Source organism: Phalacrocorax aristotelis, chromosome 10 (genome assembly GCF_949628215.1).
Source record: "Phalacrocorax aristotelis chromosome 10, bGulAri2.1, whole genome shotgun sequence".
Lineage (NCBI taxonomy): Eukaryota > Metazoa > Chordata > Aves > Suliformes > Phalacrocoracidae > Phalacrocorax > Phalacrocorax aristotelis.
Genome location: NC_134285.1, coordinates 14,044,008 through 14,061,950, shown reverse-complemented (window position 1 = coordinate 14,061,950; position 17,943 = coordinate 14,044,008). Strand labels below are relative to the sequence as shown.

The following is a 17,943-nucleotide window of genomic DNA, read 5'->3' as shown; positions in this document are numbered from 1 at the left end:
TGAAGACTATATAAAAGTATGTATTTTGTGAATTTAGGTAGACAATACGTTTCTAGTCCCTTTCTTGCAAAGTAGCTGGATTTTTAACTGTGAAATCTAATGCGCAGTGAGTGGCATTGGTGTGGGGGGATGTTGCATGTAATTGGCTTGTATTTATCTGTTCCCTAAGGGAAGTATTTTTGTTTTGGAAACGCGGACTCACATTCACTGCTCTCCACATCTGTCTCCACAGCATGGCTGTGCGTTCTTGGTGGATGAGGTGCAGACAGGAGGTGGCTGCACAGGAAAATTCTGGGCACATGAACACTGGGGCCTGGATGACCCAGCTGATGTGGTAACGTTCAGTAAGAAGATGATGACAGGAGGATTTTTCCACAAAGAAGAGTTTAGGCCAAATGCGGTAAGATTTTCAGTGGAAACTGAACTCTGTGCTACTTGGTGGCCCAATAGCGAGTAACTGTAATGTCCATGGAAGAGACAAGCTTTCCTTCAGTAATGCAGGTTCAGCTAGGTGGAGCTGCTGTTTCATAGATACTTGCTTTGTGCTTACAGAAAAGCTGTTGTCACTTCTTCACTTTTATTCCAGTTGCTGTCAGTCAGTCACAAAGATCAGCAAGGTGGTGGGAGGGAGTGAACTGAGTTTAGCCTAATGAACTGACCGTCAGTACAAAAATCCAACCACAAACTGACACCTTTTTCCATAGGGCAACTTGGTGTCTTCAGAGCTTGTATGTCAGCATTACGGATTCTGTCAGCAAGATTTCTGCTTCGTATTAATGACATTTTAGATGTAATAAATGAAAAAAAAATAAAGGGGGAGAACATGAAACTTGAATGTAAAACCCGTGTAGATGATGCTGATTTCTATGTCACCTATAGCCATGTTTCAATGAGATGTCAGAGCAGCAAGACAGAATGCACTCTATTTGTAGCATCGCGTAGTTGCCCTTTGTTTCTGCTCAGCAAGGCAGCTGTATTCTGCTTTTACAACAAAAAAAAAGGAGTTGGTGAGATTAGTGCATACATTACCAGTTTTATGGCTTGCTTTTCTTTATTATAGTGATTTGCCTGTTAACATGTTCCACAACTTTCTTTTCACCCTTTCCCAAGCCCTACCGGATTTTTAATACCTGGCTTGGAGATCCATCCAAAAACCTTATGCTTGCTGAAGTCATTAAGGTTATTAAAAGAGAAGACCTTCTAAACAATGCAACTCATGCCGGGAAAGCACTACTGACTGGGCTGCTGGATTTACAGGTAAACACCCGGAAGGGTTATAGTTAAGAAGGAGAAGTTTGCTGATCAGGTAGGATCTGACCTAATCCAGTTTAAACTGATACCTGATGCTGGCGGTTTCAAAACACTTGGACTGAGGAACGCCAGCTGGGAACTAGACCATAATCATAACTTGCTGGTTTAGGTACTTCAGTGCAGGCCTCAATACTGTGTCCCATTTTGAACTGAAGTAAACTTTCTTTTACTGACTTAAGGATGCTGGTTTTATATAGCTTAATCCAAAATAAAGTGTGACCCCAAAATATCTGAAGGTATGAACTGCAGCTAGTTAAATTATTTTGCTAGAAGTCTCTGTTATCACAAGCACCTAGCATTTCTTTGTCCCCAAAGTTCTTTTTAAAGGAAAGTGCCTTCATATTTTGTTACAATTCCACTGGGCTGTTGAAACGCAAGAAATTGTAGCTTTCCCTCCCTTAACTAAGAGAAATTTTTTCACAGCTTCAACTACGGAGCCCCACATAAGAAGGAAAATCAGCCAGGCATTTAAGGGTAGGCTTGCAGCTGCTCTCTCCACAACTTCAAGGGACAGCAGGCTGGAGAACACAAAAAATTATGATCTCCCTACTGTGGAAGGCCAGAATACAACTAGTACTATCCAAAAAAGGTTACTCTTATAAAAGAGGGTTGTAACTGATAGTAAGTGAAGCAGATAATACTAGCAAGCATCTTAATGCAACATAAGAATGAGCTGGTTTCTAGCCCCATTCCAGATTATCTATGCTCAGGTTTCCCCAGACTGCGTTTTAGATGTAAAGTGCTTTACACTTGCTTCAGGAGGCTGCAGGTAAGATTTTTACTTGACCCAGCTCAGGGGTGCAAATTCATTCTCACTTCCTGCTCAGATGTGTATCTGCTTTGTGAGGAGCAAACCTACCTGCTGTAGGGCTCTGCAGCCTGTTCAGACCGTTATCAGAAAGGGCTGAGCAGGACACAAGGTTACGCAAGAAATCACGCTGTGCAATCGCTGCACTCCACCAGCAGGGAGGAGAGAGGCAGCGGGGTTCCCCTGTAGCAGAATGCCAGGCAGAGCAGAGCTTGCCGCCAGGTGCCCTCTGCTGCAGCAGCTGCCGTGCATGCGTCCTCATCTCTCTTTGCAGGCTCGTTACCCCCATCTCATCAGCAGAGTGAGAGGAAGAGGAACATTCTGTTCGTTTGACACTCCAAATGATGCAACTAGAAACAAGTTAATTACAATAGCCCGAAACAAAGGTAAGAAAGTTTGTGGATTAGCTTCAAATGACAAACAGTAGCATATGTAACGCTTTAGATTCACCGTTTTTGTATGGTGTCTGTGTACTACAGTATAAAGAGGACAGAAGTGAAATTATGAACAAAGCTGTATTTAGAGTTTTCTGGAAATACTTGTATTTTCAGAGACATCAGACCAGTCTGTTGCATGGTGCGTACATTTACTTTTCCCTATAGGCCTAACATTACTGGGAGAGATTATGTAGGGCATGAGTTCTTGTGACATCACTTTCATATTCCTCTGCAGTGACCTTCGGTGCACCTAGGCATGGCATACGTCTAGGAACAGATCAGGAAAATTATAAGAAAGTTAATGTAACTGTCGCTCAGGAAAATGGGAAAACCTATAAATTTTATGGAATACAACGAGTTGCCTAAAATGGGCACAGATCTACAACTACATCCCTCTCTTGCTCCAGATCTCTTACCCAGCTGTAGACAAGCCCAGGTATCAGGACAGGCACCTCATGTCTGGAGCCTAACATCCTCCTGTGTGGGGGCCCTGGGTTTGCTGCTGTCAGTTTTTGCTGACTCGCATCTCTTGAGAGAAGTAGGCATGGTGCAACTAAACTATTGTGAAACCAATAGTTTTAGAGTGTAAAAGACATTGATGGTTTTTGTTCTTGGAAACTAAGCCAGCAGGGAGAGAAGGCAAGCCATTTGTTTCATGGCAAATGAAGGCTATGCTTAGAGGCAAGGTAAGCTCAGCTCAACAGTATGGGTTTTCGTTGCCCACATTTTAAAGAATTAATTGATTTTGGGGTAAAAAAAAACACCACACATTTAAAGTACTGCAGGAAGAAGTTTGCCAGCACTGAGATATTTTAACTTCTGTAATTAAAAATGAAGTAGTTGAAAAACAAAACTGCAAAGAAACCTACTGTGTCTTGTTCTGGCATTGACATTCTTCACCAGTAGAGCATTGCGATGCTCTTTGGTGTCTCAGATGCTGCATGAGCGCTGCACTGGATGGAGCCTTTCTATTGCTCTTGGGATTAGCCTCAACATGCCAGGTGTTTCACAGAACAACTACAGGCACCCACAGTGTTGTTCTGAGTTGCTGTGAAGCTGGAGGCCCCTTTGCAGCACTGCCCTAGGTGCTGCATCATTGTGCAGTTCATGATCTGCAGAGCTTCTGTTGGCCCTCCACAGTGATGTGAACCTGAGCTGGGGACCTGCATTTTCTGGATATTTGGCGAAGACTGAAATGACCAGAGGACCTATCCTATTCTCATTTTAGGTGTTGTGCTGGGAGGCTGTGGTGACAGATCGATTCGTTTTCGTCCAACACTGATCTTCAAGGATCACCATGCGCACCTCTTTCTGAACATTTTCAGTGACATCTTAGCAAACTTCAAGTAAAAAGCAGTTCCCTTGCACTGAACAGCTGATTATGAAATTAGTTTGCATTAATTCATGTCCTCTACTTACAAGATAAGTGTAAAGTCATAAACTTAAGGTTTGTGTTCTGTCATCCTACCCAAGGAAAGCTGCTCCATGCAAACTCGACCCAGGCAGAGCATCGGTACTGGTCACCAGCAGGTACACGCAGCTGTCCCACACTGTGCATTTGTAGAAGTTGTGGCCCTCCATCTTCTGGCTTGGGTCGTATTAGTTGCAGAATCCTCTCTACATTCATGGCCCTGATGATTTGATTGTCTAAGTATGACCTGGTACAGTCCATTTTCACAGGTAGTCCCTGTAGATTTACTCTTGCGTCCAGAAGCAGCAACAAGTATGGTGTAACACTTAAAGCCACATGCCTGCTGTACAGAAAGTGCCATTCTCTAATGGCAGCTGGAATGAAATAGGTGTTTCAAGGAAAGCTCTGCTTTCTGTCACTGCCAAGTACTGTATTTTACAGAATAATTTCCAGCTTCCTTCCCCTGAATACAGCTGTCTGCCACACCAACTGGATCAGGATGCCATCGGCTACTCTATGCCCAGCCTACACCCACTGCTTCAGCGGCGGTAATGCACTTGGCCACATGTGCAGCGCTCTGAGTAGAACTGAAGCACTTGTACTTTTTTCCCTCATTCTGGATTTTAAAACTTTTGACTTACCTTGCAACCAGCTTTGCACAGAGAAACTACCCTGAGGTATGTCGTTTGACAAAGCTCAGAGAATCACGTGAAGCACATTATTTCCACCTGTCAGCAATCTAGAATGCTTTATTTTACCATTTGCCCATAATACATAGTAGCCATTAATTATCTATTACAAGTTCTACATGAATACTTGCGGTATTTTGTAAAACTACAGAAGAATCGCCTGACCTTAGCCATTACCTGACATCACAACCACTACAGTGAAAGCCTAGGCCTAATTGCACATTTATAATGCAAAGTAATTCTGTTTATGTTTTAATGGTTAATTCTAAGTCACTGACAACTTCAGAGTTCTAGAAAGCCACAGGATCAAAAAGTGTCAACAGTTCATTAATTTGTTTCCCCTCAGAGAATGGTAAAGAGGCGTCTATTTACTACGTACCCTTTGCCGTTCGCTTAAGGCTGACTTGAACTACGTCTGGTGCCTTTTTTTTTCCCTTTTTCTTGGCAAGCAAGCACCTGGATTTTGCTAAGTTTACCTTTCTGTTGTGCACCAAAAAACAGGGACCACAGCAGACTTTACAGTTGCCCTGTTAGGATCTAACCACAATTTTTAAGTACATTGTACGAGACAGAGCAGTGAAAAAGAGTTACAGGTTTAATACAGCTACCAAAATACGAAAGGTTTCTTACCTGCTTCAAGAAGTGTTAATGATGGTTTTCCCATTTTATTTTTTGAGTGCCAGTGTTGGGAAACTCAAGAACACTCATTTCTGCTAGCTTAAAAATAATGGGATTTGGGTGGTACCAGCAGGTCAGAACCTGAGCAGGTTTTTGAACAGTAGTGGTAGAAGCCTAGGGGAAGGACTGTGCATTGGTGTTCAACAAAATCTCACTGTCATCGCCGTCCCCATAAGCGTATTATGAGTGAGAGGAAAGCCAAACTGAGAACTGTATCTGACAGCACTTTGGGAATTAGTTTGTTCAACATATCAGTGCAGTAGTTTTAGTAAATGTCTCTAGCAAGTCTTGTACTTTTACAGAAGCAAAGGTCCAGTAACTTGAAGTCTTACCACATCTTCACTTTTATTATGAATACTCTAGGTGTTTTTATAATTTTTACTGACACTCAGTAACTGTATAATGGTGTACAACATGTTGATGAAATCATGTTAGAGAATACCCGGAAAGCACTGCAGCTGAAGCGTATAAAATTAATATTGTTTACAGCGTACTGTGGACAGTGCCAAATAAATGTTTAAAAAAATACTTAACTACACTTCATAGTGTAACTAGTAACTGTACACAGATTCATAAAAAATGACATCTCATGTGTAATCAATATTCTTAAATAAAATATTTATAATTGAACTTCTCCAGGGCTTTTTATTTTACACCTAGTACATACCTAAATTAAATCATTAGTGCATATTAAACACATTCTTACGAAGATCGGCCTCCAAAACATATGCTGTATGTATACAGCCCACTGTATTTTGTTGCCATGGTGTTTATGCCAAGGAATGCTTTGCTCTTCCTTTGATACTGCTGTACCACACGGTCCAGCCAAAATTTAAAATAATGGAGCCCCCATTAAGAAAAGTTCAACACGAATAAATAGTAAAGCAGGGTTACCCCATGCACTTAAATGCCAATTTTACTTACCTACATCTGTCAGTCCACGAAGAGACAGAAGTTTCAATATGCATGAGGAAGAAACAGGGAAAAGAACACACTGAATGTCTCTGTTGGTCAGGGTCGGTTTATTTGTCATTGTTTCACATACAATAACAGCCAGAAGAGCCATGTAAGGAATTAACTTGCTTCTGACAACTCAAAAAAAGTTACATGTTACATGTGATGAGGTTTGATTCTGTCTCAGGTTTAAATCCTGCTCCTCCTTCCTGCTGAGGTTTTGGGTTTGGAACAGGAGGAATCATACTACCACCACAGAACAAGACCACTGTCTTTCACAGACACAGGTGCTTAGGCGACAGCTCTGCAAGTTCAACACCACACAAAATACACATTTTTTAGGTGCCATACCTTTTTTCTTTTCATTTTAGGTAAACCCAGATTGGGGCAGTAGGGACTGAAAAGGGTATTTGGCAAGAGAGCTTTTGATGGTAAAATACACCCAAACAGGCAAACACAGCAAGGGATACAGATGACTCATTTCCTATGCAACATGGTCACACAATGCTGCTGAATTCACATAGTCCAAGATAATTTTGGCAATGTTTACTGAAGTTTTTGCCTCTCAAGTGTTACAGCATTGATTAAATGTCATTCACGCATACAAAACACACACAAACATGAATATATACAAAGAAGGACAAGTACTTCCAGATTTTCAGGTGATCATTAGGATCCAAACTGAGCGAAGGATCAGAGACTGTCCCGTAATACACAGCATCATCATTTAGGTATGTTTTCCTTTATTACAATGGGAAAGCAATGTCTGTGAGAGGCTCCTGAGATGCTGTCCCCATCTGTAGGTTACCCTCGCAGCTGAACTGTCAACACGGCTTGCGACATGCGCCTTTGTTCTGCCCAGTTACGTTCACATCCTGGAAGACCTTGCCAAGAGACCCCATGCACCTTACACAGCATTCTGTACCGCTCCTCCCAGTTACCTCTGCTTCATTAATGTCTGAGCGTGTATCTCTCTGATATCCAGCACTATTTATCATATGTATGTATGAGACAAGTTTTAATTTCAAGAGGCTTCCCAGTCAACCTAAAATTCACTAAGAGAAACAATGAATTATTAAGTGAGGATGCTCTGGCAGAGTTACTGTGTTCCATTTCCAAGAGTTTTTCCCATTTAAAAACAATCTAAGAGGCCAGCAGGAACAGTCAGGGTCAGCAGCAGCAGTTCAGCCTCCAGCTGCATGTTCCAAGCAGGACAGTTCAGACTTAGAGGTGCTGGTGACAGCACACCACACACACTGCTGTACCCAACATGGAAGAGATGCTTCTCACTCCTTAAACAAGCTGCAGACATTAATCCAGTGGATTGTTCCTTACCATTCCTACTTTCTAACTGACTGCACTTACCAGCAGGCTTCACATAGGAAAATGACTGAAGTACGTCAGTTTGGTAAACTAAACTCCACAGAATAAGCACAATGAACATACAACAAGGAAAATCACTGGAAAAATCACTGAAATAGCTGCTGTATCACTCAAGTTGTCCAAATATTTGAGTAAACTTCTGTCTGTCTACAATCTGGCCAAACTTAATTGTAAAATACAAAATCTCTGTACTATTATACCGTTTGAACTGGAGAAGTAGCTCCCCCTTGTTATCTCCAACTTCATCCAAAGTCATCACTGTCTCTATGGGACAATAAATGTCATTCCGTCTTCCCCAGAACGTCAAGTGGGCCACTCTGACAGTACGGCCAGTTTCATTTAAGTAGATTAATCCAATAATTCGTCTGAAAAAGTAGCTCATACCATACAACATTGCACCAGCAAAGAGTGCAATGCCAGTTGTATACAAGAGGATATTCTGAGAAACCTGGTCTTGCAGATAGAGGTAGCTGATGGGTGGCAGCATGATCGTGGTGGTCGCAGTCTGCAACAGCTTCAGCCTAGACAGCATCCTGCAGTACTTAATCCCCGGAAACCTGTAGACCAGTTTGAACTCTTCTGTTTTGTCAGCCACAGCCTGTTGTCGGACCACAGCAGCAGGGGCCAAATGGCACAGACACACAGATGACACTCGCTCTCTCCCAAAAAAATTATTAGCACCATTAACTCGCCATTTTTGTGACTGCAAACACTCCCATGCACCAAAAATCCAGGGTGTGCGAGCATCTTCCTTTTGCCATGACCTTGTCCAGAGCTCATTTTGTAGGCATCTCCCAAAAGATGGTGCCACGCAGACTTTAGTCCTAATTCTGCAGAGCATAGCCTACAAGGAAATATTCCCACAGGTTATCATTTGAGTCTTCTTTGTAACCGAATCACACTTAGCTCAACCTCTGCTCCTTCGCAGCACCTGAAGACAGTTAGCACAGGCCTCCCCGCACTGGCTCACTGTAACCTTACACTTAGAACTAGTGGTGTTAGGAAACTGGCATTCGTGCTTGCCTCCCTCCCAGCTGGTGAAGGGGGAAAACATTTCTCATAACGCACCCGGTACCACAGTTCACTTGCTGAACGCACCCTTATGGCACCCCCGCCTCTCTCTTTTTGAGCAACACCAAAGTGCAAACGGGTCGCTTCTAAGCAAAGCGGTAAGAGAAGCTGAGGCTGCCGGCCAGTGAAACGTTAAATAACTGCTTAAGTACCAATGTTAGGGAAACAGGGAACCGCGGACCAAGCAGCGTGAAGGGGAGAAGAGCGCGAGTGACACCGAAAGAGGGGCCGGACATCAGGGACTTGCGGGACAGCGGAAGGGGAAAGGAACGAGGGGAACTTCTGCCGCCCTGGCGCTGCAGGGCACGCGATGGGGCTCCAGCCTTGTCCACAAGGGCGTGCGATTGAGCGGACGGTGACGGAGCGGGGCCAAGGGGCGCCGCCGCCCCACAGCGAGCCCACCGCCGGCGGAAGAAGGCAGCGAGCGAAGACGCCGCTTCCCCCAGCACCCCCCAGCCGCCGGCCCTTGCAGCGGCTCCCGCAGAGGCGGCCTGACCCGCAGCCTGAGGCCGTCAGTCGGCCGTGAGGAGCCGCCCGCGACCCTCCTCCCCCCGCGGCCGTTACTCGATCGTTACTCGGCCATGAGGGGCCGCGCGCCACCGCCTCCTGCTCCTCCCGAGGCGGCCCGGACGTGATGCCGGCGCCTCACGGGCGACACCGCTCGCCCCGCGCCCGGCTCCGGTGGAAGGGAAGGGAAAGAAAGGGAACGGGGACGCAGCCCCTCGGCCGGCAGCAGGGCCCCCAGCGAGCCGCCACCCGCCCTCACTCACCGCCGCCATGGCTCCGCTGCCGGGGAGCGCGGCTGCGCCACAAGGCCCAACGGCCGCGCGGCACGGCGGGAGGGGCGGTGCCCCCCGCTTCCCGGCCTCCCCCGCGGCGGGCGCGCGCTGCCACCGTCCCGTCCCGTCCCGTCCCGTCCCGCCGCCCGGCGGGGCGCCATGGCGCCGCCGCAGCCCGCCGCGCTTTGCCTCTTCGACGTGGACGGCACCCTCACCGCCCCGCGCCAGGCGAGTCCCGGGGCCTGCCGTGCCCTGCGCCCTGTGCGGGCTCCCGCGGGCCGCGCCCCCCGCCCGCAGGGTCTGCCGGTGCCGCCAGCCCGGGCCGAGGCACTGGGCGGGCGCGGGCTGGTGTTTCAGGGCCCTCAGCCCTGGGGAACAGAATGCACAAGCACGTCGGATCCGGCGTCCGTTTCCGTGGTGCTCGGTGTGCGGACCTAATTCGCCCTTGAAGGCAAAAAAAGAAAAAATAATCCTCCCTTTTTCTTACAGCTCTGCGGCTCTGCGCAGTAATGCTGGTTTTTAATGATGATTGTGGAATAGAGCTGCTGGTCTCATCATAAGAATACTGACAAATCTAATTGTTTTATTTTGGAACCCAGAAAATCACAGCGGAGATGGCCGCGTTTCTGCAGAAGTTGCGTCAGAAGGTGAAAGTTGGAGTGGTGGGCGGTTCGGATTTTGAGAAGATTAAGGAGCAGCTTGGCGATGACGGTAAGGAAGGCGACTGATGCAATCCTTTGCACTGAATTGCTTGCAAGGAAGTTGTGAAGGTTACGTGTAGGTTAAACCCTTTCATTCTCCTCCTTCCCTGCGTTGTCTTTTTAAAATGGAATTGCGCACCTAACATACGCGTGTGCGGGCTGCTCAGGTGTCTAGCTCATCCCTGAAGGATCTGATTTTTATTTACTGTGGGGTTACAATGCGGACTCTTGCCTTAGCCCTTTGAGAGACTTCTCTTTATAAAAGACCACCTTTAATGGTCTTCACTTAATTGATGCCGCTGATAGCACTCTGTAATGCCGAGATGACTCAGAATTTGTTTGGCTTACAAGTGGTCTCCAGTAAGCCAATATGATCTTGCATCGTAGTCAGGTTCTCGCAACTCTTGACATCTGCTGCAGATCAGTAACATTGCCAGGCTGTGTGCTAGGTTTCTGTAGTATCTGAGGTGTTACTTCCTTCCGTTTAATGCAGAGAGACATATTTGCAGGAGAGGAAGAGCCTTTAACCAAAATTACAGGTAACTGAAAGACTTCATGTTATTTGAGGTGTGTGTTAACCCTGGAGAGAAACGAGAGTGGTTTTGATCTTGTGCTCGATGTTACGCTGCTGAATCTTTCATGCTTTATGACCTAATGTTTGCTGTATTTTAACCGATTTAACATGAAAGGCAGTTCTGCATTAAACATACAGGGGAAATTATAAGCTACCGTCTTTTTGTTTGGTTGTAGTGGTTGAAAACTTTGACTACGTTTTTCCAGAAAATGGTCTTGTAGCATACAAAGATGGGAAATTCTTGAGCAAACAGGTAAGTGTGAAATTTCCAGTCATGTGAAAGAGAAATTTTCTAAACAAGGCTTTTCTTTATTGCTGTGCTGCAGTCCTCTATAATCATCACCCTTCTAACTAAGGCCAGAATTGCTGCTGTTTTCATGTGTTGCTTCTATAGCAGATCATTCATTTGGCACTCTGACGCATGTAATGACAGTCTGCACCTTGCTCTTCATTCTTTGGGGTAGTCTCAAAACCAAAAGCTATTGGAGTCTGGAGCGTCTGATCGAATAAGAACAGTGAAAATCCTGGAACAGCCTTTCCCTCGGCTTATCCATAGGAAACATGGCCAGGCCTTCTGCTCCTGGAGTTCCTGGGGTACATGGCATTTCATAGCTGATACCTGTTGGGCCTCAGGGTTCACAAAGTTTCTTGTAGATCTTTTGTAGCTGCTTTGTAGTATTAATTCGGAGTGCATTGCTCTCATGTTGCATAAGCTAGAAGGTAGATACTCTAAATTAATGTAAGCATACATCTGGTTCTAGATACCCTAGTCACCTTCATTGGTTCAACATAAGTAATGGAGATTAAAAATATAAATGACCCTGGCTGAAATGGCGGACTCCAGCAGTGGCTCCCAGTTCATTGCGCAACGATCTCCATTTCTTCGCGCTTCGCTACAGTAGATGTTCACCGCAACTTTTTGTTTAGGTCTGCTGTCTTTGGCCCACACTATTTCCTTCTAAAGCAAATACTAGTAGGGAGCACATTAAATGACAGTTTGGTGTTATGATTTAAAAAAAAACAAAGAAATAGAAAAACGAGAGCCTTTAGTTACTGCCATGTGTGCATCAACTGAGAGGTAGTTATTGAAGGCATGTTCCTTTGTGGTATTAACCATGCCTGATTATCCAATATCTGTGTCTTCCATGTGGCTTGTTTTTAGAACCTCGAATTCTGGACCCTTGGTTGAATGGTATTTATTTTGTCAGAATATTCAGGGTCACCTGGGCGAGGACATACTTCAAGATCTAATCAACTACTGCCTGAGTTATATTGCAAAGATTAAACTGCCAAAGAAAAGGTATGTGCGTACATGCATCTCAGTGTCACCATATTCTCCATGTTAGTGTGTTGAGCATCGATACGTAAAGCAGGCTGCTCAGCCAAAAATTAATTATTTGTGTTTTAGGAACACTGTATACACAAAACAGAGCTCAATCCATATGTACAAAGACAAGATCCCAACTGAAGCATGGGATTTGAAATGCTGATTTGAGCATTTTTATTTAAAAGGGAAGGCAGTTCAGTTTGGAAGTAGGAGTATTTCCTTGATGTGTTTGGAATTTAGCAGTATAATGTTTTCCAGGTATTGGAAGCGTGCAGTAAGATCAGTTCTGTGTGACATGTGAGGGTGCAGCTGCTCAAGATATCAACACACACCACATGGGAGGTTAGCTAGAAACACTGCCAAGACTGCTCTAAATGTTGCCGCTTCACCCCAAAGCTGACAGGCTGGCCTGTCGGCATCTGAGCGTTGGGTTGACAGGATGCTCCAGTCTTAAAACCAAATCATACTTTTAAAAGTCAGTAAGGATGACGTTGAGGTTGGCAGATTCAAATAAAAGTCCAAAAGACTCCTGGACGCCAGAGGTATTAGTTCCTACACGTTGTTTTTTCTGCGTACAGTGAGAGGCTGAAGGACACATCTGATTCCCATTGTCTTCAGAATTAAATGGCAGTTCTTTGTGATAGTCAGTATTTTTGAGCAATTTTTCATCTGTTTTCTGTCTAGTGTATAAATTCTTTTTCAGGGGCACCTTTATTGAGTTCCGAAACGGGATGTTAAATGTGTCCCCCATTGGAAGAAGCTGCAGCCAGGAAGAACGAGTTGAGTTCTATGAACTTGATAAAGTGAGTTACAACTCTTGAAAAATATCCAACTCCTCCAGAAGAGGCAGTTGTGGCCAGGTTATGATTTTTAAAAAGCTTTTATACTTTGTGCAATTTTTTTCATTTTAATCCTTTTCATGTGGTTTGACTAACCTCTTAGTTCAGACTTCAGGAAATACTCAATAGCTTTTCTATTGCAATACTTAATGTTTACTTGCAGAAGGGGTGGGTTTGGCTCACATTTCTTTTAACCCTGTATCCAGAGCAGCGAACATCCTACCTTGACTCACAGGGTTCCTCAAAAACCCTGTAATAGACAAAACCATACTTACCTGGAGTGCTCCTTAGTATAAACAGCCCATATCCATTCAAATAAGTAAAACTATTACTTCTCTTGTCAACTCTTTAAAGCAGAATTTAAAAGTTGAGGTCAAACTGTATTTTTCTTTGTACACAGCTAAATATGCAAGGCTGAAATGAATCTGAGCCATGAGATCAGAATTCTGTTCCCTGCTACTCCATAACCACTGTTTCTGACCTCATACAAAAACTGAAATCTGTTTCCTCAAAAACAGTCTTTGCCTGTGACTCAGTTAATGGATGCTGAAAGATATCTACGCCCAAGGCACTCTGAAAATACCCTTTCTGGAATATGTAGTTTCAGAAGATCAGTACCAGTTTTGAAACTCTTCCTATGCTTCAGTCTCCCCATTTGTAAAACTGAATTTTACTGGGAGTTGAAGCATTGCTCTCATTTTTTACAAGGTGGTAACGGATTAAAGTGGCAATATTCTCAGCATGCTTTCAGTAATAATAAAATACAGTTATATTAGTTATATATAATCCCAGTACTTAGACCTTTGGATATTTTGGGGTGGTTTTTTTGGGTTATCTTTTTATTGATGAATTAACACAGCATGTAACTGACGTTTGGTTTGGTATTGTTTTTTAAACAGAAGGAACATATAAGAGAGAAATTTGTAGCCGATTTACGAAGAGAATTTGCAGGAAAAGGCCTCACATTTTCTATAGGTATAACATTTAAAAGACTTATGTTTAAAACATCATTTCATTTAAATTTCACTTAAACCATATCCTCTTATGGGTCTGACATACCCTTGTGAGACAGTTCTCTCTCTGGGGGTGGTTGCAGGCATTGCATGCATGACTAAGCCTCTTTTTCCTCTTAGGCTTTCATTTGGTACATTTTAACTGAAATCCATCAAAGAGAACTTCATTGCTTGTCATCAGTTCGTTGTCTTCTGATGTCAGTTCTGTGACTGATTCTGCTCATTTTGAAACACATTACATGCTTCTGATTAGTCAAGAGCTGTTTCTGCGAATCAGTCTTGGTGAGAAATACTACATCAGTCCAGTTCCAGTAGCCCTTGGCTCTTAGTTCCCTAACTACATTGTGGGGGAGGAAGGGGGGGAAGGAGAGGAAAGAAAATCCAAAAGCAAGTGCATGCTTAAAGAGAAAAGTGGTAATAAGGGGAAATTAATTTTCCAAACTTCTTTTTTTCCCTTTCCCCAGTATATTACCACATTATTATTTTTCAGAATTATAAAAAAGTATGGTTCCCATTAGAGTTGTGGTGTTGAAGCACTAAGGCAGAAATGAACTGCCAGCATAGCTCTCCTAAAGCATGTTGTAAATCCCTTTTTGACACCCACTTTGACTGGGAATCACACTTTTGTGTATTAGTAAAGTCCAAGGATTTGGAACTGGAACAGTTGTTGTCCTGTTAGGCTGTGTTAAAAAGGCTGATTTCCTCCTTTTTCTATTGCAGAAGCTTTAGAAAGTCTTTTGCATAAGACTTGATGGCTGCATTCGTTCATGTAGTTTCTTTCTCAAAGTAGAAGGTTTAAATGTAACTTTTTTAAAAGGGTTCCATTTGTTTGACAGCAGGCAGCATTTAGGAACACACTAAGACTTTCATATTTGTTTAATGGGCAAATTGTAAATCACAACTGCAGTAACTGATATCCTATAAAACACTTCCTGTATGTGTAAGGCTTAACTCCAGGGCCTCATAACATTTCTGTCACTTCTGCAGAGCGCTCTCTACCATAAATCTTACCCAGTTTAGTTTTCCCTCCCTTACTCTCCCCTCAGAAATGTGGTAAAACAACATTTCCTTGGTTCATGTCTGTCCTAGGAGGCCAGATAAGCTTCGATGTATTCCCAGATGGCTGGGATAAGCGGTACTGCTTAGGGATCATTGCCAACGATGGATACGAGACTATTTATTTCTTTGGAGATAAGACTATGCCAGTGAGTATATTGTTTTGTATATATGTTTCAGAGATTCTGTTTTAAACCACAAGCACTGTAGGTTGCAGCAGCCTTATGCTTGACAAGAAGTCAGACTATAAATGTGAACATATGTCTGCGTTTAACTGGCTGTGCATTACTGGTCAGCATAAAGCTGGGAGATAGAAGAAAAATCCCTGCCCATGGCTATTTCCTGAAGTGAACGCAGTGTTCTTGACAGACTTAATACTGGAACATGTTTTTAAATTGAACTTCTGTAATTATGTTAAAAACCTAGGTGATGTGGCTATACGGAACTTGTTATTTTTGTTCAGTTAGTATAGATAGATGCCTTGTGTTGGCTGGTGATTATTAAACATATTTATTTTCCATCAAATTTAATATTGTGCCTTTGCTAACCCCTCTGTCTGTCTCCACGCTGAGGAACTGCAATTATATATAATCCCTGCTCCCTAGTCATTGAAGAGAGCTAAACCACTGCAGGGTGAGTTGGAGGCTTTTGAAAATGCTGAGCAGAGACCTGGCTAGAGCTAGCAAGGGCAACAGCAAGCACAAGGACTTGGATGAAATGAAGGCTGCCTGGACATGGCCAAGGGACAGTGTCAGGCTAAGTTTTACAAGAACAGGCTTAGTTTTATAAGAACTTAGAGTTTTGTAACTTTAAGTTCATAAAATTAAAGTTCTTTGTAATTTATAAAAGCCAAGTTTTACAAGAAAGAGGGTTTTTTTCCCCCCCCTTGACACCAGCTGCAAAAGTAATCACCTGTCTCTCTGGCTCAGAATTTATGGACAGTTGATTTTAAACCCTTTAATTGGCAGTGCAGCATTTTCAGAGTTTTCAAGTAGCAGGAGTTGCTGCTGACACACTGGAAAGCAGTGTGGGAAACAACGTACAAAAATTAGGTACTGCTTCCTGAGGAGCAGGAAGGTGCGGCTTTCAGGAATCTCTGCTTGTGCCTTTGTTCCCCGAGCCAGCTGTGAAAGGGTCTTTTCATCACTCTCCTGCAATTAGAAACCAGTTACAAATGTCCATCAGACCAATAGCTAGCAAGGCCAAAACACTACTGCAATAGCAAAGGATCAGCAGTCATAACAATGATTTAACCGAAACGAAAGGAAACCAGTTGGAAGGAAGAGGGTAGTGGAAATAAGTTACAAATACCATGGGCTGGTAGTGTTCTATAACAAGCCTTACATCTTAATATTAAGAAGTAAACAATTTTTAGAAGCGACTACTGGGTTGCTGCACCAAACTAAAAACATGGCTAAACTTACAGACAGTTCTGCTCTTAAATTACCAGCGCTAACGTGCAGGTCGGGAAGCTCTCACACAGTGTTTGTGGCGTTCAGCAGGTGTTTCAGCACAGGGGTGCTATAAACACAGTATGTAACATCTCAAAATGGTGGTTTGCAGTTCTTCAGCTTTCTAGAAGACATCTCAGACATAAATGTGTATGTCTCTTCTTTCCATAATTTCCTTTATGTGTCCCTTTTCCACCCCAAGACTGTGGCTATTTGTTAAGTTAAATAAAATTAAATCTTCCCTCTGTTTTCAGGGAGGGAACGACTATGAAATTTTCACAGACTCCAGAACAGAAGGCCACAGCGTCACATGCCCACAGGATACCAGAAGAATCTGTGAAGAGCTATTTTTTAAATAAAAGGTTTTTACAATTCATACTTACAAAACGGTTAAGACAGCTTAATAACTCAAAACATCTTTGTATTGTTTTTTGTAATTGAACACAAATAGCAAGGGCTTTGCATGTCAGTCACTACTGAAGGGAAATGTTTTAATTGAAGGGAACCTTGCTGACTGGTGGAATACAGCAGAGCTCATTTAGCACCATCCTTTCACACTAGTACTTTGTTTTCTTTTTCACTGGTTGTGGATTTGGGGGTGGGGGCGGGGGGGCAGGAAATAATCTGCCTATAGTTGATTTATGGTCTCAAAATTGGCCTGCAAGGCTTTATCCCTAGTTTTTGAAGCTGCTATTTAAAAGATGAATGTTTTAGAGTTGGTTTTTAAACTACTACCTTGTGGTATAAAGACATGACTTCCTGTTTAAAACTAGAAGATGAGTAAGAGAGACAGGTTTTATTTCTTTCTGGGGGCAGGAGGGTAGAACTGAGCCAGAAGTCCCTGATCTCATGGTCAAAAGGTGCATCAAGTCTACCACCACTGGAAAGACTGGACCAACTGGTGCTGAAGTTACCTCCTCGGTACAGTTGCGGTGCCAACGCACAGTACAGTTCACAGTACCTGCACTTTTTGCAGACTGTTTTTTAAATCTTAAAAAAAAAAACCTTTAATTAAAACAACTTAAGCACAGTAGGAAAACATTTTTCTATCACTAATGGCATTTCTGATTTCCCTGGTAAGATGTTAAGGGTAGATGAGATTTTAGTACTAAGAAAAATGACCTGAACTATGTTTCTATTAAAATTTACCTTACACTGTCATGCTGTAACTGTTAGTATTACTTTTCTTGTCTGGCATTAGGAAAGTAATCCTGTGTATGAACAGTTTAATTTAGTAAAGGAGAATAAAATCTCATTTTATAATGAAAAATTACTGTCTCAATTTGTCATTTGGCAAATAAAATACATAACGCAGACCTGTTGTGTGCTGCCTGTCTGTACAAAGGAATGATTGACTTGAGTCTTTCCGGTTCTAAGTCTGTGATACTTACACGGTAAAAAAAGGGACAACACAATCTTTGTGAGCAAACAAAAATCCCCAGAAGGGCTTACAAAAAGGAG

At 43.2% G+C, this 17,943-nt stretch overlaps 3 protein-coding genes across 6 annotated transcripts in view; 2 read left to right on the top strand and 1 right to left on the bottom strand.

Moving 5' to 3' along the window:
• ABAT (4-aminobutyrate aminotransferase) overlaps positions 1-5,968 on the top strand; it is a 63,395-nt gene extending 57,427 nt beyond the window's left edge. For all 3 annotated transcript variants that reach the window (XM_075105323.1, XM_075105324.1, XM_075105325.1), the window contains 4 exons: positions 233-400; positions 1,111-1,257; positions 2,394-2,505; positions 3,785-5,968. In XM_075105323.1, the coding sequence (XP_074961424.1) occupies positions 233-400; positions 1,111-1,257; positions 2,394-2,505; positions 3,785-3,906 (549 nt within the window). In that variant the 3' untranslated portion in view covers positions 3,907-5,968. The remainder of the gene's footprint in view (positions 1-232; positions 401-1,110; positions 1,258-2,393; positions 2,506-3,784) is intronic.
• Positions 5,969-6,339: 371 nt separating this feature from the next.
• TMEM186 (transmembrane protein 186) lies at positions 6,340-10,014 on the bottom strand. 2 transcript variants are annotated; one of them, XM_075105328.1, is made up of 2 exons: positions 9,908-10,014; positions 6,340-8,515 (listed from the first exon to the last, which is right to left on the bottom strand). In XM_075105328.1, exon 2 carries the CDS (start codon positions 8,510-8,512, stop codon positions 7,778-7,780), a length of 735 nt encoding a protein of 244 aa, XP_074961429.1. In that variant the 5' UTR covers positions 8,513-8,515; positions 9,908-10,014; the 3' UTR covers positions 6,340-7,777. The 2 variants fall into 2 exon arrangements, with proteins under 2 accessions (XP_074961429.1, XP_074961428.1); XM_075105327.1 differs by lacking the exon at positions 9,908-10,014 and adding an exon at positions 9,513-9,641.
• Positions 9,585-17,798, top strand: PMM2 (phosphomannomutase 2). Its single transcript, XM_075105326.1, has 8 exons — positions 9,585-9,749; positions 10,121-10,232; positions 10,973-11,049; positions 12,005-12,096; positions 12,827-12,926; positions 13,862-13,937; positions 15,065-15,180; positions 16,737-17,798. Exons 1-8 carry the CDS (start codon positions 9,681-9,683, stop codon positions 16,839-16,841), a joined length of 747 nt encoding a protein of 248 aa, XP_074961427.1. The 5' UTR covers positions 9,585-9,680; the 3' UTR covers positions 16,842-17,798.
• Positions 17,799-17,943: the final 145 nt, after the last annotated feature.

What these genes read in the sequence shown, in the direction of transcription:
- PMM2 (XM_075105326.1), top strand. Translation starts at nt 9,681, where the DNA reads ATGGCGCCGCCGCAGCCCGCCGCGCTTTGCCTCTTCGACGTGGACGGC. An exon ending in GGAGCAGCTTGGCGATGACG is followed by an intron (nt 10,233 to 10,972) that starts GTAAGGAAGGCG and finishes GTTTGGTTGTAG; the next exon opens with TGGTTGAAAACTTTGACTAC. An exon ending in GGAAATTCTTGAGCAAACAG is followed by an intron (nt 11,050 to 12,004) that starts GTAAGTGTGAAA and finishes TTATTTTGTCAG; the next exon opens with AATATTCAGGGTCACCTGGG.